The 20,911-nt window shown below is 45.6% G+C and overlaps 1 protein-coding gene across 1 annotated transcript in view; it reads right to left on the reverse strand.

The window, feature by feature from the left end:
• Nucleotides 1-430: 430 nt before the first annotated feature.
• EHBP1 (EH domain binding protein 1) overlaps nt 431-20,911 on the reverse strand; it is a 236,828-nt gene continuing 216,347 nt past the window's right edge. The window contains exons 22-25 of the mRNA XM_082480396.1: nt 10,525-10,624; nt 9,292-9,365; nt 1,776-1,890; nt 431-1,555 (exon numbers count right to left, since the gene is read on the reverse strand). Of these exons, the coding sequence (XP_082336522.1) occupies nt 1,465-1,555; nt 1,776-1,890; nt 9,292-9,365; nt 10,525-10,624 (380 nt within the window). The 3' untranslated portion in view covers nt 431-1,464. The remainder of the gene's footprint in view (nt 1,556-1,775; nt 1,891-9,291; nt 9,366-10,524; nt 10,625-20,911) is intronic.

Here is a 20,911-nt window from a genome sequence, read left to right on the forward strand (position 1 = left end):
GGGGGGACACCCACACGGCAGCCGCCGGGTTTGGGCTCCCTCCGGCCCCGCCGAGTGCGCACCTTACGCGCCCGCGGCCGCAGCGGGGCTTTAGCCGCGCAACTCCCCCTCCTTCCCCCCCCCGTCCCATCCCGTCCCATCCCGTCCCGTCCCGCGGAATCGGTCCCGCAAGGGGAAAGTTTTGTTTTACCTCCCCGACTTTTTGGTTTGTTGTTGTTTTTCTTTTTTTTTTTTTAATTATTATTAAAACCAAACGACAAACTTTTTCCCCTCCGGTGGGTCCCGTTGCGGCGGCGGCCGGAGCGGCAGATTCCCCCCCCCCTCACCCCTCCCTTCCCGACCCCCGGCCTCCCCTCCCCGGGAAGGAGGAGAGGAGGGGAGGAAGGGTTTTTATTTCCCCCCAGGTAAAAGAGGAAAGCGGCGGTTACGGTAAGAAAGATTCGCCTTTTTATTGCAAATTTTATATACGACTCGGTATTGTAATAAATAAACGAGACGAGCTCCACGAAGGGACGATGCGGGACACGCGTGGGGGCACACGGGGTGGCGGGGGATGGGGACGGGACACGGGGGACGCGACCCGGGCGCAATAAATAACGCGGAGCGACGGCGCGGCCCGGGGAGGCGGAGCGGGGGGGACGGGGACAGGGGGGAGAAATTGGGGTGCCCCGGACCGGGCTTGGCTCTGCCCCGGGTCACCACCACCACCACCACCCCCCTCTGGCAGCCGCCTCCCGGGCTTTGCACCCCAATAACCCCCCCGTGAATAAAGCAGAGCAGCTCAGCTCCGCTCCCGGGGAAGTGTAAAACTGCTGAAAATAAAACCATCGGTAAATACAGCACATTTTTAATAATAACTGGGTGGATCTGATCTAACTATAAAATGTAGGTAGCTTATTAAGTATTACATATGGCAGGACTAGATGAAACCATTCCCAATGATTTATTTTTTTTTATTATTATTATTTTTTTATATCCCCCCTCTCTAATGCTATTACGACGAAAACCCAAAGTATTTATTTCAAAACTCAGCCCTCCTCCAGCTACCGAAACGCAGGACAAGACTTTTCTTTCTTCCGCTCCCATCCCGGCATCGCTCTCCCGGTGATGCCTTTTCGAACCCCCCCAACCTTTGGGCAGGAGAGCTGAGCCCACAGGGAAACCATGGGACAACGCGACTTTGCTTCAGTGGACACCCCCCCAAAAAAAAATAAAATAAAAAAAAAGAAAAAAAAAACCGCAACGGAGCGGGGCCCGGCGCAGCCTAAATCTGGGCCTAAGAAAATGGAAGAAAAAAAAAGTTTTTAATTTTTTTTTTCCCAAAAACATTTTTTTCCTTTTTTTTTCCCCCCAAACATTTTTTTCTTTTTTTATTTTTTTCTGCCCCCCCCCCCCACGAGTCTCACGTCGGCGTTTTAAAAACGTTAAGAAAGAGCCGCGCTGCCATGTCGGGAGGAGGGCCGCTCACTGGAGGACGCATTTCTCTTCTTTCTTGGCCATCTTGCCTTTGTTTTGCTCCAGGGTCCTCTCCAAATGCTCGTCCTCTTCCTCGGCCCTGCGGAAAGTAAGCGGCGGGAGGGAGGCGCGCTGAGGGGGCTGCGCGGGATGCGCGCTCCCCCTCCGCGGCCGCGCAGAGCTTCCCCCCCCCCCCCCCTCCTAAATTCCCACGGCCACGGCTCCCGCGGATTCAACCCAAACTTTCCGGGGGGCGGCCGTGACGGGGACATGTCGTGTGTGTGTGTCCCCGTCCCAGACCCCCCCTTGGCTCCACTCACTGCTTCTCCTGCGCGTCCAGGTCCCTGACCAGCGCGTCCCGTTTGTTAACGAGAAGAACGAGTTCGTCCAGCAAAAGCTGCTCTCGCCTCTTCTGCGCTTCGGTTTTCTGCCAGTCTGCCGGGGAGGACAAAAAAAAACCCAAACCCATAAATACAAAACACCAACAGCCCTCAGACGCCGCCATCGCCACTGTCGGGGCGCAACCGGCCCCGCGCCCGCGGAGGGATGGGGGACCGGCAGCGCTGCATCCCGGTCCGGAGTATCCCCCGGTATCTAAGGACGGGCCGGCTCCGCGCATCCCGGTACAGCCAAGGGACATCCCGGTGCATCCCGGCCTATCGCGGTCCGGTACATCTCACTACATCTCGACCCAGTACATCCCGGTCCCTCCCGGCCTATCCCGGCGCGGTACATCCTGCTACATCCTAGTAACATCCCGGTAACATCCCGGCCCGCTGCGGGAGGTACCGCGGGAGACGCACAGCCCACCGGCTTTTCCTCCTCCCGACCACCTGCTTTGGGGGAGCTCAGCAGCGGACTTTGGGGTCATTTCGAGTCTTTTTTGGTCTGTTTTTTTTGTTGTTGTTGTTTGTTTGTTTGTTTTATTTTGGGGTGGGTTTTTTGTTTGTTTGTTTTATTTTGGTTCTTTTTCTTTTTTTTTTTTTTTCTCTCTTTTTTCTTTTTCTTTTCTCCCGACTGTTTCCTGGACGGGCACCGACATTTACCGAGTTTCCTCTAAGCCCGTTTCCCCGCAACCCGTGGGGTTTTGTTTGGGTTTTTTTTTCCTTTTTTTTCTTTTTCTTTTTTTTTTTTTCCCAATTCCTCTGAGCGGCGGGAGGAATCTCACACTGGGCACCATATGCTTCGCAGGAACTTTAAAAGCAGGTATCAGTTAATTAGCATCCCCCCCCCTCCCCCCCCCCCCCTTATTCTTTGAAGTAAACCAAAAATACACTTGGCCACATCAAATCGCGGGGGCCCTTTCTTGGGGGGGGGGCGGGTTTCCCCCAAAAAGGGATCGATCCTTCTGGCTTCTCCCCGGCTCCGCACGCCGCAGCATCCGCTCCCCCCCCTCCCCCGCCCCCCGGGTGGGGGCACCCCGCAGCCCCCCGGCTCTCCGGGCAGCCCCGTAAGGGCTTGTCGCCGTCACTCAAGCCCCGGCCTTCCCCGCCTCCCTCATTAAGAAGGTAAACAATGAAAAGCAGGAGCGGTAGATGATGAGGGAGATAACCGGGCAAATGAGGAGCGGGAAGGGAAAGGAGACACCGGCTCCAAAAAGAAGAAAAAAACCCAAAACCAACCCCGAAGAAAAAAAAAAAAACAACCCAAACCCCAATTGGGAAAAACCACCGGTCCGGCGGTGTCCTCCTCCTCCTCTTCCTCGAAGGGGAAGAAGAGGGTGCAGTCCTTGTGGCTTGCTCTCCATTGCCCTGGGCGATCATGTTAAAACTCCCATGGCTGGTGCTTATTCAGATAAACCCGAACAATGCTCGCCACCGGTTACCATGTGAATCTTCACAAACCCCGCAAGAATGCGGTGGTTCAAATCCCCCTGACCCCCCCCCCCCAAACCCCTCCCCATCCTCCAAAGCCAAATTTATTCAAGCCAGCAAAACTGCTCAGCAGCTTTTTCGGGAAGCAAGTGGTGCTAGAGGGAATTCAGCCTTGTATGGACAAATTAAAAACGAGATGCAGCATCATGCGAGGAAGGTTGGAAGAGTGGCGGCAAAGGCAGGGCTGCACGTAACCGCTTTTCTCCTCACCCTCTGCCTTCCCACCTGGGCCCACGGGCCCACCAGCGACTTACGGGTTCCCCCCGGCGCAGGCAGGGAAAAGCCCCACATGTGAGTGCGGGACACACTTGGGAGAGGCCAACACACACAGCGGCAGCCCGCAGCCCTGCCCGCAGCATCGGCCTGGACGGGCACTGCCGAAACGTCCTTGGAGTTTTTCTTTTTCTCGTCCCTTTTCTCTTTCTTTTCCTTTTTCTCCTTCGTTTTCTCTTTTTTCCTCTTTTCCTTTTTCTCCTTCTTTTTCTCTTGCTTTTCCTCTTTTCTTTTTTCTCCTTTTTCATCTTTTTTCCTTTTTCCTTTCTTTTCCTTTTTATCCTTATTTTTCTTTCTTCTCCTTCTTTTTTATTTCCTTTCTTTTGCTTTTTCTCCTTTTTGTCTTTCATTTCCCCTTTTCCTCTTTTCCCTTTTCTCCTTCTTTCTCTTTCTTTTCCTCTTTTCCCTTTTCTCCTTCTTTCTTCTTTTCCTCTTTCTTTTCCTTTTCTTCTCCTTTACCTTTTCCTTTTTCTTTCTTTTCCTTTTTCTTTTTCCTCTTTCTTTTCCCTTTTCTCCTTCATTCTTTCCTCTTTCTTTTCCTTTTTCTCCTTCACTCTTTCCTCTTTCTTTCCATTTTTCTCCTCCTCTCTCCTTCTCTCTCTCTTTCTTTTTCCTTTTTCAAATGTGTTGCTTCCCCTTCCTTCCACCCTTGGCAAGGAAACCATTTCCCAGGTGGCCGCGGCTACCAGCCAAAGTGACTGGCCGAGCGCAGCCATTTCTCCCCGCGCGTGGAGCTGCGTTAATTTGGGGAGCAGCCTTTTAGGTGCTAATTTTCTAGGTGGTCTCTCCATGTCCACCGCCGCTTCCCCTTTTGCTCCATTCGGGGAAGGCTTTTTCTGTCCCACCCGTTTCAAACGCACCATTCCGCAAGTCAAGAGCTTTCCCCCCAAAACCCACAGGCTTTTACCCACCGAAATAAAGCCCCTCTCCACCCCCCCCGCCCTGCGCAACTGCAATCTCAGCGTGACAAACTCGCCTGGCAAAGGGCGACAGCGGTGAGCCGGGTAGAAAAGGAGGAGAGAGACACGGCGGAGATTTTTCACAGGTCTTTGCTTCCCCCCGCCCGACGTGGCCCCCAACTTGTCCATTCCCCCCTCCCCGGGCTCCCGCTGATAACTCGCTCCCTGGCACATCTGGGCACATGAAGGTCTTGATGAAAAGGGACTTGAAAAACCCCGTCTTTACCTGGACTTGGTTTAATTATTTTGCAGTTTTGACAGTTTTCACTTAGTTGAAAAGCTTATTTTTAAAACCTGCGTGGGTTTTTTCTTTGTTTTTTTTTTTTTTTCTGTTTTTTTTTTGTTGTTGTTTTTTTTTTTCGTTGTTGTTTTTTTTTTCTTCACCCCATACTTCTCCAGTTTCAGCAACAATTTTAGCTTTTGAAACAGCAAACATCAGTGAAACCATTTTGGTAGAGGTTTTGCTTAGTCCTTCACCACCTCCCGTAAAAAGTCCCTTTCTAAACACTACATTTTTTTTATAGCCCTGTGGGGTAAATAACACCACACAAGGAACTTCGTGGAACAAAACTGGGTTAGTTTTTTTGTTTGTTTCTGCATTTGCTTATTATTAGTGTTTGAACTATGCCACAGGAAAACTTGCTGGCAGAAATACTCTCTTGTTTAATTTGTTACCTAGAAAAACTGTCTGATTCCCCCCCCAAAAAATTTAAAAATAAATACAGTCAAGTAGCAATCGGTTAAAACGGGAAACGGCACAAAGTATTTAAATCTCATTTGATACATGGTGATATTGCAATTTTGCTTTTATCCCACAAAATACTGCCGGGGCAGCGGTTTTGGGAAGTGTCCCTACGTTTCGAAAAGCAACCATGGTCGAGTTTGATTCCTACCTGTTGTGCCTTTTAAGCCCGGATTACCTAGAACACCTGTCACGTAGAGTTCCCCAGGCTGACGGCAGCTCTGGGAAGCTACAATATGGGCTGCGATTAATTTGAAGATTTCAGAATAATACTGTTATAAAAGCTACACACTCCCGGACAAAAATAGGATTAAGCTCTGAGGCTGTATATGAGCTAAAAAGTGTTGAAAGCTGAAGCTCCCCCCCTGCCCCACCGCTCGCGACGGGCGGTTTAAAATGACAGAGTTTGCTAAACTCCCATTAAAGTAGAAATGTTTTCAAATATTCATCTTCATTGACTTCGTATTGTCTTTTTTTTTTTTCTTTCTTTTTCTTTTATTTCCCCCCCTCCACCCTGATAATTACTTTGGAGCAAACGGGCGGCCAGGTTCCCATAGAAATGCTGTAATAGAAATGGGTGAAAGTCCTCGTAGTAAAACCTTCAACCTCGCCACTATAATAAATAAGCCCGGCACTTTGATGAAAATTAACACGAGTTTTGTAAAGAGCACATTGGGGGATTGCAGTCAGGTCTTATCTTTAGTTCCAGTCAACTAGCAATCCTGAAAGAGTTTGCATCATCATCAGAGCAGGCCATTTGATAGGATTCTGCTGCTGAACCTAATCAATCTATGGAATACTGTGGCTGCGCGGTGTAACAAAGCTAAAATAGATTTACAAATGGGGTTTTAGAGGATAAGCTCCTCCACAGGATTACATATTGATTTTAAATATGAAAAGCTTATCATATAAACCATAACTACAAAAATAGTGAACCTATGCATAAATCCTTTTAGAAGAGCACCCACTTCAAACTATAAGCCCGAGAATAAATCAAGATGTACAAAATCCCAAAGAAGATCCATTTCGTGGGCAGAAAATGAACACGCCACCTCAAGGTGTGCAAAAAACCGAACTTATCTTTTCTAAGGAGGCATTAAATCTCCAACGGGGAAAAAAAAAAAAAAAAGAAAGACAGGAGGGAGAGGAAAGGTAACCGAAAACATGGCATCCCGCTGCTCGGCCACCACGGCTGTATGAAACCAGGCTGGGAAATGCGGCACCTCGTTGACACGAGCCGGCCGGCTGCCTGATGGCCCGCCAAAAACCTCGTGTAGCTTCAAACCAACCCAGTAAACCTCTACTTTCTTTGGCCCTATAAAGCAAGGGTTTGGGGTCTTTCTGGGTCGGAGGAGTAGAGAGAGAGGACCACTTCCTCGCTGGGTGAAGGCAGCGCGTTAACTCTTATCTCTACGGCTAAACGGAGCGGGGAGGGAGGCGGGGGGGGGAGGGGGGGGGGAAGAAGAATTTGCCTTTTTTTTTTTACCACACTCGGTCATTCTCGTGTTCCACGTGCAGCGCCGCACCACCGCGAAGATGCTATTCAGCCGCCCACGCCTCCATTTTAGCGGCTGGAGACAAGGACGGTGTTCTCCGCATCACCGAGGGTTCTAACGGTCAACACCTCCAGCCGCCGGCGCTGCCCGTGCGCTGCCCGTGCAGACAGGGCAGGGCGGCTGCCAAGACCCCCCCTTTATGTACCATCAGCAAACTGCTCCCTTGCATGAGGCACTCCTTTTATTATTATTTTTCTTTTTTTTTTATCGCTTTTTTCCTTTTCCTTTTCATTGTCTAGCTGAGTAAATCAACTGATAGATTTTTAAACAGCACAGTCACGCGTGGAAGAGTTAGAGCAATTTACCAAAACAGTAATTATCACCTTTCAGATACTTTTCTCTTTTTTTTTTTTTTTTTTTATGTTCCAGTTTGGATTGGTGCGTTCTGCCTTTCTTTTAGACAAACAAACAGGTCCCATCCTGTTTTTTACATATATATTTTTTTTTTTTTAATTTTTTTTTCCTGCCCCATATATTTCAGTTTTGGAATCGGTGCCGGTAAAAGTGAGATTTGTTTTTTCAACTCTCTCACGGGGCCCAAGTGTTTGTTAGCAATTGGTTAAACGGCCTTGGAGCAGACAGCACTCGGCTCTTCCAGCAGCCCACACTTCGGTGGGGAAATCATATTAGAAATGGCATGGTTTTACCCGTGCTGCCCCAAAAGTGCACCTTTGCACCCCAGCGTATGTTGAACTCGGAAAGCGATACAGTGCTGCTGCACACGTTGAGAGGTGGTGTGTCACAAACCTGTATTTTGAGTTTTCGCCAGCATTTTCTTGGGCGAGTTTCTCCTTTAACGTGGGTTTTTGTTTTTTTTTTTAGGTAAAAGCAGATAGCTGCTAAAACTTTTAGTAGATGCATAATCCCATTGAGGGTTAAAATGCTAAACAAGGACTTTATAAGTAAAAAACAAACCCCCAAATTCTCCAGCACTTACGTTGTCTCCCTAAACCCCTGTTTACCACATCACCAGTAGCACACAAAAAAAAAAGGAAGAAAAAAAAAAAGAGGACCTTCCTCCTGGGTTTTGGCAACTTACAAAAAAGACATTAAAAAAGGACTGATTTTTGTTCAAGTCAACGCGTGAACGTCACAGGCTGCTCCACGTTCAAAGGCGGCTGTTAGGACGTTCCAAGACAGTAAAACACAGAAGGGACAATTAAGCATTGAAATTTTGGATTTAAATCCAGTATCTCTTAACTCCTCTCCAGTTTTAGGGTATTTTATGTTTTACGTATCTCATTAGTATGATGCCCAATTAAACCGGCATGTCTTCGCAGAAAGCAATGTATATGTTTATGCCTCGAGTGTCTCCAAGAATATGGTGCGTGCACTCTTACGCAAAAAAAAAAAAAATATAACCACGGATGGAGAGATATGAAAAAGCCACCTGAAACCTGCTGCTTTTCTCCTACAAAACTTACGCTGCCAGTGAAGTCTGCCAAACTAATTAGAATTGATTTATTATGGATCAGGTACCTTATCAGGTGAAGAAAGAAATTACCATGGACAGTCAAAGGGTTGAGAGGTCAATACAGAATAGCAAAATCAATTTGCATTGATTAGACAAAAGGTCCATTTTACAGAGCCCAAAGGATTAACTTTTAAGCAAACATCTTTGAACTGTAAGACAGCATTTGTGACTGAGAGGTATAAGCGGTGCAGCATTAGAAAACACTTAAGATATTTAAATAAGAAAATAATGCAAGCAATGGTTTAAGCTATCTGGATGTTTATTTTTTTATTATGAATCATCCCTGGGATTATTGTACAATTCACTTGAAAGCCCTATGGAAAGGATGCGATTGTTTCATTTATCCCGCGCGTCAATCTTCCCGGGGGTTTTCATTCAGGTAAAGTGACTAAACTCGGGAGAGTTGCAGCGACGGGAGAAAATCTGTGCAAAGGATCGCACTAATCCCGGTGTTGCTTGTGATGAAATATTTACTTGGCAAACGTAGTGTTTTACCACCAAACCCGATGAGACTTTTGTTTGGGTTTTGGTGGTTTTGTTTTTTTCTTTCCCAGTGAGATACTGTCGTAAAACCTGATCTGAAACATTCAAAAGAAGGAAGCTCCCTTCTGTGGGTTGCCCCTTCCATTTTCTGCGGCACCCAAAGCAGCGCCATGCTGCCGGAAAGCCAGGAGAGCACTAACCAAACCCGGACAAATAGTCTTTACCTGATCATCACTTTTTTCAAAGTTTATTCCCAGGAGACTGCGCATCTTGGACTTTCCCCCATGCCCCAAATAAAACTTTAAAATGGGCTCGCGGAGCCAGTGTATTGCCTGTGTGCTGTCTCTTGAAATAACGTAAATATCAGCCTTAATTCTTAACTGGGCTTCAGAGAAGCCTCCGCGTCTGGTACTGTGAGGCAGCCGCCTCCGGCAGCACGCGTTTGCCTTCCCCTGGTACACAGCATCACTCTTACCTTCGATGGCGAGCATTGCTCTTAGCTCCCGGTTCAGCAGCTCATAGCGTCTTTCTAGGTCATGTTCTTTTTCCCTAGGCAAGTTGCAAAAGTTCATCAATATGTTAATTACTAAATCATTAAACACTTTAAAGAACCTTTAACTTACATTGATTTTAGGACTCATAACTGACTTTTCTCTTTAACTTTAAGCTACTCCAAACAAATGATACACAAAGTTAAAACCCCGCTCGGGTGGTGCTTTCAGTAACGGGGCCTTTTCCTTCGCTATTGTGTTGGCTTTAATTCCATCTGTTTAACTCTATTGTGCTACAGGACGTAATTATTTCATATTCATCCTTGGAGTGGCTGTTGTGGAATGTCCTAAGTCTAAAACATTCCCCCGGATCTAATGAACAAATTCCGGCATCGGCCTATACACTGAGATAATATGACACTGGCAGTATTATCCTATACATATTCTGCCTTAATGAATAATGAAAATTAGACACGGGATTAGAAAGCTTAATATTTTGAAGGTAGAATCTCTTGTCAAGTTCAGACACGGTCGGAAACGTGTGAGCCCAGGCTCTTCCCAGGGAAGTATGCAGGCATCTACACTAGGTGGCATTACTGAAAGAAAGATAATCCAACCGAAAGCTGCCAGAAAAGCAGCGCGGAGGGCAGAACGCCTCTAAAAACCAGCAGCGCCTTCTCCCTTCCTTGAAAAAAAAGAAGTTGATTTCTCCTTACTTTGCACTATCGGTGGTATCATCGCACCGGCACCCATTCACTAATATCCCTTCGGCAGCCCTGGTGCTGCCGAACCAGCGGTGGGATTGAGGATTTCTCCCGAGCAGGGAGCAACTCCAATTTTGCCTTCACCTGTCACATCTGAGGCACAATCCAAATCTATCGGCGCATTTCTAAAATGGGATTTTGTTCTACTGTTGCGCCTTTGAAAATGTAACTGTGCTTAATATTTCTTTAATTACTTTTTTTTTTCTCCCCCCCCCCCCCTACCCCCCAGCTCTCGCTGATCTCGTGTCATCGCACGCTTCTCATTTTCAAGTCTGAAACATGAGAAAAACAAGTGGCTTGATGCGTTCCACAGACCAGCCGTGCCGCGCCACTTTGGAGGGAACATTTTTGAAGTCTAATGGGAAGAAAACAAAAAAGTTTTTGCATCTGCCTGCTGGGGAAATATTCCAGTAAACCACCCTTTTGTAAATACATATATCCATCCGTACTTACAGAAGAGAAAGCTGGTTCATTCGTCTTATTAAGGCATTCTTCTTATTAACCAGCATGAACCACTCCTGCATCATAGCTTCTTCTTCTTCGGTGTTTCTTCCTGCAATGGAAAGAATTTCATTACTAAGGGGGAATTTCACCAGCTGAGCGACGTATTTCAGTTCGGGTTTTGGAGTATGGGTCATGTGATGTCATTGAGCATTACAAGGTGTACCCTCCAAGGGAAAAAAATATTATATGGCTCCAAGTCCTGCTCGCTCCATAAATTAATCCTTGAAAACAGACTTTATACAGCATATATTTTAGTGTTCTTTACCACACTGATACCCCAACCTAAATAAACACCTTTTAAAAAAGTACTGTATCTTTTAAATTCTCCTGAGAGAACTATATTGTGGCTGTCACCCCAATGAAAAAAAAAACCTTCTTGCTAGTCATCATGGCCTCCAAAGATAAAAACAACCCTTGTGGGCAACAGCCATTCTCCCTGCGCAAAGCCAGGGCAGGCAGGGTGAGGTGGCAGGGATCAAAGCTGATAATCCCGAACACTTGGCCACGGTGTGGGCACCTGCTCAGCTCCTCTGCAGTTATGGCCACTCTTCTGGATGATGAGTTGTGAAGAGCTGCTCCTCTCACCACCCACAATCGAACGGGAGCATCTGCGCAAATAGGAATCGTTTTGGGGTTCAGGTGTCTAAGGGACCCCATGCATGCGTGTGCATGGACGCGCATCCCTTTCCCTGGCCCACAATTGTTGTTGCCTCCCAGGCAGGATCAGGATCAGGACCAGGACCCTCCATAGCCTACCTGCAGGCTGTGCTACACTCTACCAGACTCTATAAATAGACTGTCCGTTACCACCTCTGCCCCATCGGGCCACGTGGGGAAAGTGAGATGGGTGCCCAGACTATCCTTTCCATGTAGCGGCATCGCTCAGCCAAACCTCACTCTCTCTGAGCTGGGGGACTAGGAGAAACCTCATCAAAGTACTCTTTGGAGACTGCACCTCTGCAGTGACCTGACGTTCTCACCTCTCAAGTTGAGCCGAGGAGCAAAGACTATATGGTCCTCATCAAATTATGAAACTCACTCATTTCTTACGGTGAAAACTAATCTGGGAAGAAACCTGGGACAGTGGCAAAGAATCGTGAGCTGGGACTCACGAGTACTCCTCCCAGCTTCAACGCTGCTTCACCGTGGGCAGATCTCTGCATTGAAGCACTTTGCATGGAATACGGGGACAATCACTCGTACCCATCTTGCAAAACTGCTAAAAGTTAATTCTTTGACATTTGCAAAGGGTTTTGACATCTCTGATGCAAGGTGCTGTACGCTCGGGGAAGCCATCACACCGTACAATCCCCAGTTGCAGAAAAGCAATTCCCAGCACCAGAAGCTGGAAAGCCACAAGGAAAAATATTGTTTAGCTCTACAAGAAAGCTTTCAATTTTTTTTGGATGGCAGCATTTGAAATGCTTGCACGTACGCGCCTGCCACGCGCGCATTCCCACCCCAATGCCACGGTAGTGTGCAAGCCCAGATCTGCATGGAGAATCACCTCCTCACCCAGCTATGACCCTGCTGCCTGCAAGGGAAGGTCACCCGCCTTCTCCAAACTGTTCCATTCTCCATCGCCGTGGCCCGTTGGGCTTGGTGCCTCCGTGCAAGGGAAGGAAAAGGAGATGAACAGGGGAGTGGGTTGGCTTGGGGTGGAGCTGGTGGACCAACATATTGAGAAAAAGTCACACCATTTGGCACGCCCTTCTCTCTGAGGTGAGACAAGCCCTCATATCCACTTATCGCCCTGGGAAGCTCCTGCTTGATGAAACTGTTCCTTGGAAGGGCGCTTTTAGGGTACGTGATTTGAGGGCAGCGAGATGGGAAGCACAGAGCATCCCAAAGCAGGGATGGCCCTGCGGTCTTTTCCCAAGCAGAAGTCCAGCTCCTGGATGACGGAGCACTGAAGGAAGAAATTCGCCACGTGGCAATGCTCTCCCCCAAGACCCGCACTTCTGATTTTGGGTAGAAAATATTACGCCACGGTGTTTACAAGAATATTCAGCAGTTCAGTTCAGCGCTCCCCTGAAGAGGATTAAAACTTATTGGTCCACCTCGCCGTTAAGTTACAGATCAAAGGCACTGCTGTATCGGTCCATCTAAGAAGGTCTGCTTTCAGAAGTAGATGATAATCAATAGTAGCAACCTTTCGTTGAGATGCACCAAGTAGCTGAAATTTATTTGGGGAAGAGGGAAAGAAAAAAGGGATAGATTGCCTTTTTTTGTCCTTGCAGAACGACCAGTCTATTCTGCCAACGCATGACATTTGCCGCACTGCTGGCGAAACGAGTTCTCCCAACCAGACATACGTGGCCAGAGGAACATTTTAATCAATTTATGACCCTAAATTTGTTGGGTTGGGGGTGGTCTGGGATCTCTGGCTAAAAGACGCCGTTGTAAACATGACCCCTCGCTGCATTTCATTCTGCAAGCCTTGAAAACTGAAACATTTCATGGAATCACAGAATCTCCTAGATTGGAGAAGACCTGTAAGATCATCTATTCCAATCATTAACCTAACACTGACAAGCCCACCACTAAACCATGTCCCTGAGTGCTACATCTACACAACCCTTTTGAAGGAGTTTGACTCAAACAGCAGATCTGAACTTGAATTTCCCAGCGTGCAAATCTCAGGGTAAGAAATTAAACTTAAGATTTAACCTTTCTATTAATGCATTGCTCCTAAATAAAATTCGTTGCAGCGTATAAAGAGAAAAAAAAAAATCTAGGCAGAGCTTGGAGCTGTCGAGTCACATCCAAACAGGTGCCTCTTTTGATATTTCCACACTGACGCTGAAGCACGCGCGATACCCCTAGAAGAGGCCGGTTGAAAAGTGAGTTAACAAAGTCCGGATTGTTTTTACAGAATTTTTAATCTATTTTTGTATTCGCTTTGGACCCATGTGATGCCCTGACACCGGTCATGTGATATCAGCTGCGATAGGCACAAATCCCTGGGCAGCAACAAAAGAAGAAAGAGTAAAAAAGAAAAAGCTGAGAAAAAGCTTGCAATTTGGAAAAAGGCCAATTGTACCCCAGCGAAGGCCTTTTTGATCAGCGAAATGACACATGTGTGCAATATTAATAGCGGTCGCCGATATTTTATTTGTTGACCATCAGCTTTTAAATTCTTGCGCACGGAGCTGAAACAGATTCTTCCCAGGGAAGGAAAATAAAGATGAACTCCCACATGCAAGAAATTGAAATAACTCTTTTCAGCAAATAGACTACCATTAGAGCATTACTTCATTATCATTATTAATTTATTTTCCTTGGTGGAAGGATGTGCGCGAAAGGAACACTTTCAACAAGGAAAAAGCGAGTGTTGTTACTGCAGCAGTATCACAAGCTAAACTCACATTTACAATTTCTAAATAAAAAATTAGAAAAAGCCTTTCTGTGATGCAGTTTCACTCTGTAAAACCCTGCTGCTGCTGCTGCTGCTGCTGCTGCTGGGGTTGTTTTTGTTTCCACTTCCCAAGTGTAAAACTAGTGTTTAATTGACTTGCTACAAAATGCTCAGAAATTAAAATTGGGAAAATATCCGTGGTGTTCTCAGGGAAGAAAAAAAAAAAGTTCAGATTATTTAAATGAAGCAAAAACCCCACGTTTGAGAACAAATCGATCCCACGCATGCAAACCCCTTATCTGAGCCAGTGCAAGACGGCGAAAATCTATAAATAGCCCGCAGATCTTAAATTTTTTTTCCATAATACATGCATTACGCTATTGTTTTCAATACACAACAACAACAACAACAACAACAACAACAAAACCTTTTTAAAGCTAGTAAGTTGGACCATTACAAATTAATCCTGACTTTAATAACTGGTTAAAGACCCCTTCAGCTTTATAAGTAACAAAAAATATTAAAGCCTGTGATCACAGCGAGCTTTTCTCATTTCTCCTCTAACCATTTGTTATTTAATCCAATACTAGTAATCCAATTTGTCCATCAGACTTTTAAAGGGCAGAATGCAACTTCCCCAGCTTAGACACTTTTCAAAGTACAATATATTTTTCAAATGAATGCTGGATGTTTCATTTTTTTCCCCAACTGTTCCTCGCTCTAATGTATGAGGCAAAAAAGAACAAGATGAACATTGTTCGTACTGATTAAGTAAGAGCTCATTAAAGAGCTGTCAGTGCCGTACTTTGAATATGCATGAAGCATATAATCAGATCTAGTACCGTCACTAGAGGAGAATACGGTAAGTACAAAGGATTGATTTAATTACTTAGAGTGGGCTGTGGTGGTAAAGCAGTCTTGTTAGCGCAAAAAGAAAAGGAGGTTGTATTCTGGCACGGTTAGGGGAAAAAGGCAGTTTTAGCTTCTGCCACAATACCTAATCTCAGGATAAAGCACTTTACATTGTAGCTTAAAACCAAGACTGTCAGGTTTCTCCAAAGCCCAGAATTCATCTTATCTTGTTTAACCTCACCTGGTTAACTATCTAGCAGAACATATTTATTCTCTCGAACACCTAATTACACTAACACCTTTTTTTTTATCCTATAGTTCAATAATGACTTCTGAAAACAGTCTTCAAATAAGGGCGGGCAGTACTGCAAACATCCCACGCTTGCAAAATGCATGAAAAAAGCAGAACCAGAAACTAAGATGCAACAGTAAGTACACGTGCCTTTATGTAAAAAGACAATACAGCTTTAAATGTCTGACTTTATTATTAGATAGGTTCCGAGGAGAATTCTGGCAGGGTTTCTCTAATTTATTTTCTTTTCCTCCCTCTTCCTTTCTGCTTTTTTCTCTTTTCTTTTCCTTTTTTCTTTTCTTATTTTTTTTCTTTTTTTTTTTTTTTTTTTTAATCAATACATTCTGGTTTTATTCTTCCTCTAGGAATCCAGGGGAATTCTCCCACATCAACTCTCCGTGCCATTTTCTAATTTCATTGTCTAGCTTGAGTGGTGAAGGATGCGTGCTCTATTCTTCTCTTCACTTGACATCTACCAGAACCCTCCTCGGTGATTAGGAACGAGCCCAATACCGAGCCTGGAACAGCACAAGATGCTAAATTCTGCCCAACGAGAAAAATTCTGCTACAAGAAACTCCTACCGACTCCCGAGTTGCTATCCTGCACCGCCAGCGCTCCCGTGCAGGATTGGAGCAAGGCTGCAGCGTAAAGTTTGGTGATTTTGTCCTTTACTGAGACAAATTTTAACGAGAGCCAAAATTTTAATGATAGCAAAAAAAAAAAAAAAAAAAATCGACACCCAAACCCCTTTATTTTCTCCTGTGGCTCCTCACACATATTCCAATACAATTTTTCCTGCCTGTTATTCAAAACTAACTTGAGCCAATTTTCATCTACAATATTCAAGAATTACAAGCATGTTTATATGTTACTGCTTTTGAGAACAATAAAAGTGGGGTTTAACATCGTACGGCTTCCAGGCAGTCTTTTAAAAATACCTTCTCCTTCACAATCCTCAGGATTTACAAATGGACCTTTGTTTACACTGTAAGCTAATTATTTGTCAAATATTTAAATAAGAAGTATCTTGACAAATGCCTCTTCTGAATCAACTTGAAAAAACAATATTTTTTTCTTTTTGTCTTTTTCCTTTCCTGCTAAAAATACTTCCAAACCCACCCCTTATGCTCAGCCAGCTATCGGGACGTATATGTGCCATTAGAGACATTATTTTTAAGCCGTTTGGGCAGCTAGTCGTTAGATAAACCCAATATGGATTAACGTAGTAAACCTGGACATTGCTAAGAAAACAGAGAAGAAAGCGCTACGAAACACTGCGAATACCACTTAAAAGGAAGAAAAAGCAGCAACATGCAGGGACATGATTAGTTTGCAGTGTAAATGGATGAACACAGTAACTCCTCCACACTTTATACTGTTGTAAATCTGTCGAGATAAGCCAATAGATTAATAGTAAAAAAAAAAATAAAAAATCCTTAAATGTAAATGTATTTAGCTGTTGTGCAAAAATGAATTACAACCCGCGGAAGATAAATAAGAAAAGGTTTCTAACAGCATCCCAAACCGGCCCATTCAATCCGGCAAGAAATAACAGGTTTACAGAAATCACTTTGTATGCCGTCTTAAACGGTAATTGTTTTTAAATTTTATTTGCACTGCATAGAGTGTGTGCCATGGTGTCACGGTTAAACACAGAAAACTCCCCACGTCTCCCCATTTACCTCAACAGAACTACATGAAAAACAACCTACTTAAGACAGAGCCCATTCTTCACCCATTTGCTGATGTTTACACACAGTTTTAAAACAGAATAGAAGCAGCTTTCTTCACTCAACACACTTGGGTGAAGAGGCCAGCAGCAGAATGCCAGCGCATGTGAACTAGAGAGGGGCGAATAACGACAAAAAACGGCCAACTTCATGTGCTCCACTCCTCTTTTTTGGACTATTTGGTTGTTGACAGAAGCTAGATGACCACTGAGAGCCATCCCGATGCCACAAAATTAACGGGAAGGTCTTTTGAAAATGTACCCCCGGCACCTTTATTTGCCTGCTGAAAAAAAACACCAAAACCAAACCCCAAGTTGCATTCGCCCAATCGTGGGGACGAGTTTTTACGAGTTTCTTGTCTTAGGAGCAAGCGGACAGATTGGCCTGTTTACCTGAAGGAGAACACGAATAGCAAATAAAGAATAGTTCTAGGACGTGCCGCATCTTGTCTCCTAAGAACCTGGGGAAATTCACTGAAATTGAAGGTGGTGTGTTTAAAACCGATAAAAAGCACCGTCTTTCCTCAAAGCCTCATCATTTACCAGGAGAAGTCGTCGCCACAAGGGAATGTCGAAACTAAGAGCTCAGCAAGAATTAAAACCAGGTTGAATGTTGAACATTCAAGGCAAAGCTGGAGCAATAAATATACATAAAACCAACCAAAAAACCACGGGAGGTAGGAAGTGGATCCTCCTGCTATAGGACATAAGCTAACCTTTAATTTTTAGAAGTTAAATGAGATGTTCCCTGGGGCTGTGTTAGGCTGTAACTGGTCCCTGCAGAGTGTTTTCTTGCCCCTGCCTGGGTTCAACCCATACCTGTCCCTCTACGGGACGGTGTTCTGGACCAGAGCGTGGGGCTGATTCACCATGGCAATTTACAGCTTTATGGAAAGGAAACACGGGAAGGGATGAGAAACAATACCAGGTGTTTTAGCTGACCAACCCCACGTTGCTAACAAAGGTGGCCGATGGAAGGTCTCAAACCCTTCCAAGTCAACGGTGGACTTCCCACCAATTTTAATAGTCTTCTCATCTCGCTCACTGTGAACAGCCTATGCACAGAGGAGCTTCTTGTTTTTAATGTAAGTTACTGAATTTAACAAATGCTTAAGCAGAAAAGCCTATATTCACAACAGATATTCATTGTAGAGGAGAGTTGCACGACGTCTACTGCAAAATGCATCCAACACAACTGAAAGCGACAGGGAAGGTTTTTAAATGACTCTATTTTTCACGGAGCAAAACCGAGGCATCCCAAAAGAGACCAATTTTCTGAAAAGTCACCCTCCTCTGCTTTCAGAGGATCACCTTTGGTGGAAAAGCTCGGAACTTACGTCAAAATAATTCTTCACAGTTCTCAGCGTCAAAACAGACCCTGCAGTAAGCACCCCACAGCATGAGTAGATGGGCTGCTCCACCTTGGGCGTCAGGCCTCCCATTTCGGACTACCCTGCACAGCTTTCTTCCAGAATACTACCTCTTTTCATGAACAAGGACCTCCTCGGTTATTAAAAATCACCGAAAATGAACATGAACAGCCACCAAGAGAGAAACAGGATGGGACCGTTGTTCAGAGGACCCTGCATAAGAGCCTGCTAGCAGATGAAGCCCTAGCAGTTTTCCGAGTTCTGAACCGGATGGGAAAATGCCTAAGGAACATTAGAAAGGCAAATTCGCAGCCACTAACTTGCTGCCTGAGAGCAGTTGAGAAGGAGACATTGACGTCTGCACAATGGCGTCTCATAAAGGTAGGTAACAACTGCCAAGAATCTGCCAGGCAGAGTTACATTGCAGGGCATTGTCTGCCCCCATTTCAGCCCCCCAAAGTACTGGAACCCTAACAAAACAGAGCTGCCACCAAGGGAATGCCTTTATCGCAAGCACACATCAAATTAGCTTCATATCAAAGAGGAAACTTGTAATTTCTTTGGTTGCTGAAACGTGATAAATCAGAGAGGCTTATTTAAAATTTTGAGAGCTGTGCAAACAGAAGGTTGGGGTTCGGACTGCATCCCAGCACGTGTGAGGATTTCTTCTACCTGGAGTGGGGCTGACTCACGGAGAGACAAGCATCCGTGGCCTGCAGTCTTGGCAAACCTACAATTATCACAGGACCATATTCTCCACGAAAGGACAAACCGCCTGAAAAGTTGCTGATTTTCTTGATGCAACGAGTCAGCGCAGCAGCCGCTAGAAAATAACAGCAAATCGACAGAAACAGAATGCCTGGGCTTGATAAAGATTGTGAATATATTTTAAATATGGGACCACCAATCCAGATCAAGCAAACACATAGTTTGTGGCTCGAAAATTCAGATGACAAGACGTGGGATTCAACCGAAACATCTGGAGAGACTCCTATAGGGAAGTGATGCCACCTGCCTTGAGGACAGTGCCCGCAGGGATCCTAGCACTAAGCAGAACCAACGCTTGTCCTTTATCACCCTCTGGTATTCTTTGTACCCACATTTTCTCGTGTAGCACAACTTCAGAAGAAATGCGGGCTTGGGAAAAGTATACCTCAGACCTCTGCTTGCAGCACAGGAAACATGCACCATTAACTGATACACGCGAACCTTTGAAGCTACGGAAGAAACAGTAGTTCACGCTTAGAAGTTCACCAAGAAGGGGATGAGGGGCTGGCAGATGCACTCTTTCCCTCACAGGTTGACAAGTAGAGTTGGACGCTTTCTTACGCGTGACGGTAATTTCTTTATGGTTCATAACTACTCCACAGACCAGTTGCCCATTTACTTGGCAAGTGATGGCTGTGAGAGGCTAGTGAACCTTAAAGTAATTGGATTGTGCTCTGCTAGGCGGCATATTTATCCCATTTTTACCAAATGTTGCCTTACTTCCTTGAGAACGTATTTTCCTGGAGCTGGGAAGGGGTGGTGGACAGTTTAAAATGATTTCTTTGTCTGTTAAAGAATTAGACCCAAGTAACTGCCTGAAGTGAGGTGATGGCTGGCAACGAATGTGACCTTGTATCGGTGCTAACGAAGACGCCTACTCTTACTGGGAGTTGGCACGTTTGTGCTTCTGGGATCCAAAGCTTCCCAGGGCTAACTGGGCAAGTTCAGCTAGGTCGAGGTGTCCTGAGGCCCCCCAGTTTCCAGTTTTGACAGAAAAGGTGTTTTTGGTGGTAAACGGGAGAAAACCAAGAAAAAATAACAGGGCTTTCTGCAGACTGCAGTGGCATCGTAGGCTGGGAGCCCCAGGGGTGACCAAAGTGCCTTTCTCCTTCGCCTTCTCTTTGCAGGCAGGCACTGATTGCAGAGAAAGCTAACTTCCAGGCACAAAGCCAAAGACTAGGCCTACCACATGAAAGAGCACTTAAGACTGCAATACCACAAAGAAAGATGGAAATCAGTTAAAAGAAGCAAGTGTCTGTTGGGTCTTGCAAGACTTTTGGAAGGCTTGCGAGTCTATTCATAGCGCCTAGGGCTCTCCCAGAGTAGCCTCCTGCTACATGGCCAGGGCTGTGCTCGGGCTCTCTTCGTCAAGCTGGCTTCAAGGACTTTATTGACAGGTTCTTTTAAGGCAATGATGAGGCTACAAGCCAGGGAAGCACAGAGAGGAAGCCACCTTATCGTTCAGTCCTTCGGCAGCCAATGGCAATTCCATGTTACTTTGAGGAAAAAAAAATAAATATGGTCATTGTTGCTGCTGAGCTGCTTGAAGGATTTAATGAACTTGGGCCTGGGAAGGCTGAACGTGCACGCTGCCTGTGTCTGGTCTTGAAAAGGTCTCCTCCTGGGAACTTCTGCCTAGCAATGCACACATCTAAGACAGAAGAGATGTGGGGAATTAGAGAGTCAGAACTGTCAACTCTGGGGTTTGGCACGGTGTGTTCGTTCTGTAGGAGCTCAAACGTTGGGTATTTGGAAAAATACGGAAAAATATGGCCAGATGGTCTTTCTTTACCAAAAGCCAGTCAAGATTGATTCACAGGAACTACTAACGGGAGGAGAAGGAGATTGGCAAGGAAAGAGTTTGCCAGTAAGAGACTATGGAGGCAACACGACAGAAGGGAAACCAGAAAAAGGTTTACAGGCCTCAACTTCTCAGTTGCTCCTAAAATGCCCAATTCTGGCAGCT

Source organism: Vanellus vanellus (genome assembly GCF_965231255.1).
Source record: "Vanellus vanellus genome assembly, chromosome: 3".
Lineage (NCBI taxonomy): Eukaryota > Metazoa > Chordata > Aves > Charadriiformes > Charadriidae > Vanellus > Vanellus vanellus.